Source organism: Cebidichthys violaceus, unplaced genomic scaffold, assembly GCF_023349555.1.
Source record: "Cebidichthys violaceus isolate CVI_PGR_0920_01 unplaced genomic scaffold, fCebVio1.0.p SCAF_114, whole genome shotgun sequence".
Taxonomy (NCBI): Eukaryota; Metazoa; Chordata; class Actinopteri; order Perciformes; family Stichaeidae; genus Cebidichthys; species Cebidichthys violaceus.
The window spans coordinates 368,306-377,905 of record NW_027176279.1 but is presented as its reverse complement, the minus strand read 5'-3'; the positions used below and the strand labels follow the sequence as shown (position 1 = coordinate 377,905).

General features: G+C 42.8%; 1 protein-coding gene across 2 annotated transcripts; it reads right to left on the bottom strand.

The window, feature by feature from the left end:
* Positions 1-248: 248 nt before the first annotated feature.
* LOC137868507 (serine/threonine-protein kinase pim-3-like) lies at positions 249-6,153 on the bottom strand. 2 transcript variants are annotated; one of them, XM_068705324.1, is made up of 4 exons: positions 6,041-6,153; positions 1,575-2,018; positions 1,163-1,339; positions 249-1,056 (listed from the first exon to the last, which is right to left on the bottom strand). In XM_068705324.1, the coding sequence occupies exons 2-4, from the start codon at positions 1,828-1,830 to the stop codon at positions 875-877; spliced, it is 615 nt and encodes a 204-aa protein (XP_068561425.1). In that variant the 5' UTR covers positions 1,831-2,018; positions 6,041-6,153; the 3' UTR covers positions 249-874. The 2 variants fall into 2 exon arrangements, with proteins under 2 accessions (XP_068561425.1, XP_068561424.1); XM_068705323.1 differs by having other exon boundaries at positions 1,575-1,914.
* Between the last annotated feature and the right edge of the window lie 3,447 nt (positions 6,154-9,600).

The window sequence follows — 9,600 nt, the reverse complement described above, 5'->3', positions numbered from 1 at the left end:
CAGCGATTTCAACATTCGTTGCCTTAATGGAAGACTATGAGACTTCTTTAACCCTTGAAATGAGAAATAAAGAGTTGTGTCTTCCTATATTGTTCATTTCATTATCAATTAAATAGTCACAACATTAAGTGTTTGTTCAGGGCGGTCTTAAACAAAAGTTCAAATTCATGTATTTTGCTCCTCTATTAGAGACTTCATTATTTATGTATTTTTTTTTAGGTAAAAGACACACAAAATCACACAGAAAATCAGTTTATATACAAACAAGTTTTATGAAAAAATTGTTTGAACTAACATGAACTAACAGAATCAGAATGTGAGGAATCCTGATTCTGATTTTATTCCCGTTTTCAGGAAAAAAAAGATTTTTTTTTACAAAAAGTAAAAACATTTTAGAAAAGTTCGACAACTTAAATAAATAAACAAATGATGAGGAATGTCTCTTTACTAAAGAAATATAACAGAATGTACAAAATATATATATATAAAAAAAAATATATATACACACACAAATATAATACTGAATATTTGCATTGACCGTGCATTTAACACCCAGAGACCGAGGGCAGAGAGAAGACGTTGTAGTTTATCAACACAGAACATTTAACAACAGAAACAATCAACCAACCGTCTCCATGAACCGACACTGTAGAAAAATAAAGCTTTACCTGAAGAGGGGAGCAGACATATTCAAAAAAACATATCTTTTCCGACTCCTGATCTGCAGCTTTTCAAACTCAAGGCACTCTGAACATGAACCCTCGACGAGCGTCGAGCCTCTACGAGGAACTGCTCCGTCCCCCGTGAACAGCAGGGGGTCGCTGTGGAGCACAAAAAAAAAATAAACTCTTCCCAGCAGCCAAACGCTGACCAATCAGAGGCTCTGCTGGCTGGGGGAGGAGTCAGGTGTGATGGGGTTGGCGGCGTTGGCGGCGTTGGCGGCGTCCGTGCGCTGCCCGTCGCTGCCAGTCACCCACGTGTGGAGGAGGATCTGCTCCAGGGTCGGCCGGTCTGACGGCTGCTGGCTCAGGCACCAGCCAATCAGCTGCTGGCACTCTGAAGTAAAAACAAACAAGGAGGAGATGAAGAACACTCATCTCTGGTTTTGTTCAAACGTCGATGTAAAAACCTGGTCGCGTGATCTCGTCACGCTCCGGCTCACCTGAGGAGATGATGCGTCTGAAGTAGATCCGTCCTCTCAGGATCTCCTTGTCCTGTTGGAAGGGGATGTCCCCGCACACCATGTTGTACAGCAGCACGCCAAGAGACCACACTGTGGCCGAGCGACCATGGTACCGATGGAACCGGATCCACTCCGGAGGACCATACACCCGCGTGCCTGGAGGGAGGAGAGTTACATCACTACAGGTACAGTGTGTGTCAGAGTGGAGCAGGAAGTGACGGATCACCATCGTGCGGGAAAATACTCCCGGAGACGCTGACGACATTACAGAACCGGTGCATGATGGGACGGTAGTCACTGACCCAAAACACCTTTCCGATATTTTAAAACGTCTAGATTTTCAGAAACAATCCCCACAGCTCTTCAGATTCTCTCAGCTGATCGGACTCACCAGTGAACTCGGTGAAAGCCTCGTCTTTGAGGAGGGCCCCCGAGCCAAAGTCGATCAGTTTGAGCTGCCCGGTCCTCAGGTCCACCAGCAGGTTCTCGTCCTTGATGGCTCGGTGGATAATGCTGCAGCTGTAGCAATGACGCACCGCCTCCAGCACCTGCAGGAAGAAGCCGCGCGCAGCCGCCTCGTCCAGCGCGCCGCGCTCCGTGATGTAGTCGAACAGGTTCTGGCTCAGCTCGGGACGCTCCATCACCATCAGCCAGCCGTCCGCCTACTCCCACCAGTCCAGCAGACGCACCACGCCGTCGAATGCCCCGCCCACTTTCTTCAACATCACCACCTCCAGAGGAACCACAGCACATACAACAGTTATATCTGCATGTATGATCTCACCAGAGAGCCCCACCCCGTCACTCTGTCTCTGCACACGTGCTTCACAGCAACCTGCATGTAAACAAACGCCATCAACACACCGTACAGTTATAACATACTATATAAGAGGGTAGACGATGGCTGAAATGAATTGCAAAAACATTGCTGAAAATACAGAAATGAGGTTGCAAAAAGCTTAATAATTCAAAAAGTTGAAAGATTAGAAATATTATGAGCTGAACATTTACAGAGTTGAACGGTTTCTGTAGCTTAAAAACTGAAGAAGAAGAAGAGATTCAAGCGCGACGGAAGAAATAGTGGAATAAAGATTCGAAGAACAATACTTGGAATGCTGAATCAGCATGGCTGTCATAGACTGCATCATATATGATGAAGAGGCCCAGATGGTGTATATGTGGCACAACAAGTCATATGTCGTTCAGAAAGTACAATAATTGTTTGGGTGTAATGTAAGTTAAGAGAGTTTACTATGTTTCCTATGTGTTTATGAGGAGGAAGTGTTAATTGTAGTTAAAATTGAGGGTACAGCGTTATTTATCATCAGCTACATGTTAGGCAGTAGATCCAGTGGATCGCCAGTAGGTGTCAGTGTTGCGACATAAGCAGTGTCTGTGACGGAGAGCCACACTGAAGTCTCGCGAGGATGAGAATCTCTGTACAGGATAGAAGTAGAACGCGCTGTGGAGCGACTGTACACCTAAATGTATATTTTTGTATGTTACAGAGCACTTTCATTGAATGTGTAGCACCAGATTGAGCCTGTGTGACGTCATTCTGTGCACGCTACATATAGTGCTGGGTCACGTGGTGCATTTCTCCTAAAACTTGGTGTGCGTGTTAGTATGAAGCCAGAGCAGGTGTGTGTCAAGTTTGGTGGCTTTAGCTTGTTCCTTTGGCATGGCTGTCATAGAAGGTTAAGTTTAGAGTTAGAGGTAGGGTTAGGGTTATGTAAGGATTTCTTAAAATTTGTGCTAGGCTCCTGAAATTTTGGGAGCGTATTTCTAGCCCACCATACGACGTTTGTGGTAAGTTTGGTGCTTCCAGCTGCTTCCTTTAGTATATGCTGTTGTCTAAGTACAGGGGTAATAACCACGATCACCAAAACGGTGATCGTCTATAACTTCTTGCAAGTTTGTGCTAAAATCCTGAGATTTTGTGTGTGTGTTCCCAGCACTTTGTGGCACCTTCGTATTAAGTTTGGCATTTGTAGCTACTTCCTCTGGTATGGCTGTCATAGACGGCCGTTGTAATAAATCCCAGGCTGCGTCATATATGATGAAGAGGCCCAGATTACCAAGAGCTATTGTGTAAAGCTCTTGGTCACTTAGTGCTATTCTCCTAAAACTTGGTGTGCGTGTTAGTATGAAGCCAGAGCAGGTGTGTGTCAAGTTTGGTGGCTTTAGCTTGTTCCTATGGCATGGCTGTCATGTGGGCATGAATGATTTGATAGCAAGGGTGTGTTCTGGAGGCTAAGCAAAAACCCTACAGATGGCCATACTGAGCAATTTACTGAGGAGCATGGGGGAATGAATGCCTTCAAGGCTGGAGCGACTGCCCCCCGATTCCTCTACTTCAGGGCGGGGCGGTTCCACGCCATTTCAGCAGGCAGCAGCAGCAGATAACAGGCAAACAGTTTGCCTCTCCCCGAATTGCATGATGAAATACCGTATCTAAATGGCTCTTTTTCCTTCCTTTTCTTTTTTCTAGATATGACTCGCACAAAGATGGTTCACGCTTGCCCTCTCTGTCAGAAAGTATGTGCGGCCATGCCCCACCATCTGAAAAATGAAAGGCCACCTCGAGCTGGACCGTGGTGCTCGGGAGCTACAACAAAAGGCAGCCAAATATCAGGTGACGGTGATGCATCTGGCGCAGTTGAGAGCCTCGAACCCTGCCGTCCCCATGCACACGGAGATGGACTTGAGTCCAGAACATGAGCACGATGAGGAGGCGGTGGAGGAGGATGAGGAGACGGAGGAGGCGGTGGAGGAACCCCGTGATAGCGGGATTTTGGAGGCCAGCAGGCTAATGGAGCAGTCTAACATCTTCTGAAGTAAAAACACAGTGACATCTGATGAAACTATTACAAATACATAAAATATAGGGATTGAGGTGGAGACGAGGAGTTACCTGATAAACTATTAAAAGTACAAAGAATATACAGATTGAGATGCATACAAGTAAACATTTTAAATGTACGTCCTAATCACTCTTGACAAGTTCAACAGTAGACGGGGGATATGTGGCTACAAATGGGAGGTCAGAGGTCCCTGCTGTAGCTTGAGTTTGCTCAAAGGGCCTGTGACATTTTCTAAGAGAGGTCCTAGAGTGCCCTCTGCTGGCCAGAGCTAGGAACAGCAGAATCAAACTGCTGTCTGTCAAAAGTCCTACTGCGTGCTTCGCGTGGAAGCTTGTCTTATAGAGCAGAGCAAGGGTGTCTGCCCCGTAAAGAACCCTTCTACGTCCAGCGTGTGACTTTCAGGGAACCTGTCACCCGTAAAAGCGGTGGTGCCCAGGAAGTCACAACAGAGGTGAAATTGCTGGTCGATTTCACTCTTGATTGAGTCACTGTGATTGTTCAGAGTGACTAGAAATGTGCATTCTAAACATTTAGAATGTCTAGATAGCCCATGTCTAGTTAACGAATGTACGATTGATCCTCAATAAACGTTTCAGAGAGCAGGTATGAATTTGTCACACACTTGCCCATGGCAGCATAGTCACGTGCCTTACGGGTTTGGTGAGCGAAACTCTAGGCTCTAGGCTATCAAGAAAAGAAAGAGGACAGGAGTGGGGTTGTATTGAAGACCAACTCTGACTGGATGATCTGTGAAACCTGACACTCTGAGTTGAAGAGACCACCACCTGACCTGGGAGTGTCTAAGAGTGTCGGAGAAAGTACAAAAAAATGAAATGCAAAGATTTTTTTTCCGGTTTCATACTACAATATCAACAAGGCCATCTTTCCATCTACATGGACTGGAGAGGGAACGATGAAAATGTGAAAAGGAGTGTGCAGGATGGCGAGAGAGGAAAAGTATGATGGCATGGAAGAGAGGGGAAGGATAAAGGTATGAAGAGACATGAAATAACGTCAGAACGAAAACAATCTATCACATCTGTCTTTTCTCTGATAATGATCAACAAGTATGCCCAACAAATGGAAATGCTTGAGAAAAATGGTTGCTAATCTATTTCTGGTCAAAACAACTCAAGTCAAAACCTCTAGCATCCCTAAAACATGGGGGGAAATAATGAAAGTGATAAGAATATTAACATTTACGTTATCTCATCATTGTCTGTTCTTTAAATTTCCATGATGACAGCGGGCTCACTTTGGGGGTCACGTTGCCCCCCTGAGCTGCTCAGCCAATCAGAGTATGGGGTTTGGTAAAGCTTCTCAGAACGGCCCACCTCTGGCCTGTCGACACTCATCTTCAGACACGGTAAAAGCAGGTCCCTCTCTCTCTGTGTTTACCTCCGTTACTTTTAATGGAAATAGAATGAAAAAAAGTGTGACACCTCTCTGCAATTAGCGCAATCATTTGCGCCCTGTCAGTTATGTGAACTGATACAGTAGTGTGTCAGTGGAATTATTCATTAGAATTAGTTGCTTCGCCTGGTTTAAGTGTTTGAACCGTCAAAGTTTTCCTGTTTTGTCACGCTTTTAGAAAGTTTGGACTTTAAAAAGGCATTACATGTTTACCCCAAACGTTTGCGCTGATTCAAGACGGGGGGAGGAGGAGGGGGGGCTGCGCCATTGTTAGAGGTGTTAGAGGAGGTTGCTGATTCATGAAGCATATCGGGTCAGAGTTAGGTAAGGGTGTGATAACCACCATGACTGAATCGGTTTTCTATCACAGACAATCTTTCTGCTTTGACGGTGTTTCTCCAAACTTTATTCTTTCCAGATTGCTCAAGTGAAGAGAAGACAATGGCAGAAGAAACTAAGAAGTAAGATTTGGTTGTGTCGTTAATGTTCCCTTCAGTGGATTTCTCTGCATTTTGAGTTGAAGAATTCCTTATTTCAATGTTAATGAAATGTTCATTTCAATAATAATTCAATGTCCAACCTTTTGTCATCATCTTGAAGGTCCCCACAGGTGGAACATCTGGGTCATCACCAACACCAGAGGATGGACTTTCAGGGGATAATATCTCTGTGTTGCTCTCAAAGTCCAGGCTTGTTTCCTATAAGGGAAAAACAAAACAATATAAAGCACTGGCAGTAGTTACTGTTATACATTGAAGAAGGATATGAAACCCTTGTAGTTTTAAGTAAAGGTACATGATAACAACACAGCGGTGAATGTATGGTTGGGACCATGTTTGCCATTTTTTCCCATGTGATGAAAATATGACAACCTAACTCATTCTGATACAAACTGTACATTATAAAAAAGTGAATGGGCTGCAAACAAGCAGATATCAAGAGTAGATACATGCTGCAAGTTCCAAATGCAGTAGATTTTCCCATTAGTAACAATGGCAAAGTAAAATGTGAGGCGCTGCCCAGGTGTAGACATTGTAGCCAAATGTTAGGTTTGGTGAATGCATATAGCTTGCACACAACCACTAATGAATTATTTTGTCTCAAAACACCCACAACTCAAATATAGTGCAATCTCATTGTAGCTGCACATATAGCTGGGGCTCTACCCAATGTCATTTTTTGACATTTGTTTGAGGTTTACGGATGAAGCTCAGAATGTCTGTCATCTGCTTATGTCGTCATCACCCAAAAAATGTATTTCTCAAACAAAATTGTCATTGAATGAAGTGATTCATCAAATGAAATGAGGTAGTCCTTTTTATTAAATGAACTTCCTTGAATGAAAATAACTTTTGTTCACAAAATGACATAACAATAGGTGCAGAGTGCCGTGGTGCTTGCTGTCAATGAGAGAGAGAGTGACAGAGAGAGGGGAAGGGAAGGTAAAAGGTGGACTATTGCATGCAATGTTCCTTTAACTTTCTTTTGCTATACTGAATAGTTTGAAGCTTTTAAGCATCATTCATAACGTTGACACTCAAGTTACTAATATTAATAACTTACAGAAACATTGAATGCAATAGTACACCTTTCACCTTCTTTCTCACTCACACACACACAGCGAGTGACGCAGTCCTCATCTCTGTAATTGTCCAGTCCAAAACTCAAAATTGATTGAAAAAAGAACATGTTTTATTGAACAAACTATTGTGCATCAATCCATATTTTTTGGAGTTAAGGCTTTCGCTTTCGATTATACGAAAATCTTTTATTTGCGTATAATAGTTGTGTAGAATGGAGTTTGTAGTTTGTAAAAATGTGTTAGATTGTACGTTTTACCCAGATCTTTTATTTTTTGGGGGGATATTCATATTCATATTCATAAATTGTACACATGCATAAATGGACTTTTTTCGACGGTAAATGCTACAGCGGACCCGAATTCGGGTCCGTCGGGCTTTAACACAATGAATGAATAGACATGCAAAAAAAAAAAAAAGCAGTGGAGAATTCAAATGTTGATTTAGAATTTGCCTATCATCTTTTATGATTGAAGATTTGAAGCTTCCAACTCTACAGTACAGCCAGCAAGTAATCATTTCTGATTACCTGGGTGGATACTTGCATTGTAACTGGCAAGTAACAATAACAGGGTGAAGTAAACTATTAGGAGGCCTGTCATTAGGGACAGGACCAGTTCAAAGGGTTTGTTTGACACTTACCAAGCTCGTGGAAGCTGCAAGTGGCTCAGATGAAAGTTCTGATAGTGATGAGATCTCCCCATCTTTGTTTGGACTTCCTGAGGGCTAAAACAGCAGGGAGAGAGGCAGATACAGAGGACACATGTATTCGCATTTCTCAAGAAAATGAGTTTCAGAAAGAGAAAAATAGAAAAAGTGTTTAGTGTGTCAACATTAAAAATTGCAGTTCTCTGTCTCTCCCTTCGCCCTTTCTAATTGTTTCACTGCTATGAACTGGTCTGCTTGCATCAAGGAGAGAAAGAGAAAAAGAAAGAGACACACCGAGAGATAGAGATAGTTTGTGTGTGTGTGTGAGAGAGAAGAGGAGAGTGTGCATGATAGAGCTAGTTGTCATGGAGAGCTAATTAAACCTTTAAATGTGTTTGTTAAAGAATGGGGTTTGATGTTTAATTTCCAATTCAATTTGTTTCTTATATAAATGTATTATTTGTTCAAGTATTTGTTTCATTACACTTCTGTTGAGCTTTATTAACACATAGTTTAGTCATGGTGTGGTGACTGTGGCTAAGTGGAGAGCAGGGCCGTCCTTCAATCAGAGGATCGGCAGTTTGAACCCCGGCTCCTGCTCCACCAGTCGCATGTCGATGTGTCCTTGAGCAAGACACTTCACCCTGAAATGTCTCCCGTAGCTGTGCCTACGGTGTGATAGAATCTGAATTGGAAGTCGCTTTGGATAAAAGCGTCTGCTAAATCACTGTCATGTAATGTGTGAGTTTTTCAGGTCAAAGAGGCAAAGTATATAGAATTTGGGGGAAGATATGCATTTCCATCTATATATAACATACCAGCCATGAAGGCCAGGTTAAAGTAACCTATCAGGAGGCTGTCATATGGGACAAACTAAAAGCACTACTTGTTTGACACTTACCAAACACTTGGAAGACTCCAGTAGCTCAGATGGAAGGCTTGGTGTTGATGAGGTCTCCCTCTCTGGGTTTGGACTTCCTGAGGACTAAACACCAGAGACAAACACATATTACCATTTCTCCAGAACAAGACGTTCACAAAGAGCTGAAGAGCCAGATCTCTACACTCATACACACATTTTCTTTATTACTAAAACTAAAACATAATGTGCAGGAGGCCCCATTGAAAAGTCTTTGTAATTTAAGATCAGATGTTCAAGTCTTGGTTCTATGAATACTGTATCACTTTTTAAAGAGCCCCACCATCATTACCTGCATTTGGTGTTTTTCATATTCCATGTGCCTGAATAAGCATTGATTGTGATGCTTCCTCAGGCGATCTAAGCGTGCGCTCAGCCTGGTGGATGGTGCACTCTGTCTGCAGGAGGTTAAACACAGAACAGTTGATGTGACGTCTATTTACCTAGAGATCCATCACTTTTAACTTCTAATAGAAATATCTGTCATTTGAGGTGTGACCAGCTCTACAGTTAACCTGGCTATATTTAAGTCAAGAAAACTTCATGTTTACAGCTTGTGGAGATAAAGTGAATCAAGTCCATGCTTGAACCTATTCAAAGTAATAATCTTCCATACTTAAACACTTGTTATAGAGATAATAAACTGGCTTGAGTGAAGTTCAAGAAGCTCTAGTCAGTGTGTTAACCTGCACTTAATTCATCAGCTTACAGTGGCTTTCTCCAGTCAGCTGGCTTCTTAACTGGCATGACTGTCAACAAGAAGTATGGTTTCTGGGGACAGGGTAGTGGATTTCAGAGACCAGTGCAGGTAACGCTAAACGGGTTTCTAGCCTGCTTCTTACATGAGTGAGCACTTGCAGAACAGATGGAGCGGATGAAAGCAAAGATCTTTAATCGAAACGATGCGTCCTCGTATTTAAAATAGCTGCAACCAAAGTCCGACTGAAACTTAAAGTAACAAAGCAGACTAAGTCCGTTTCCACTAGTGCCCAA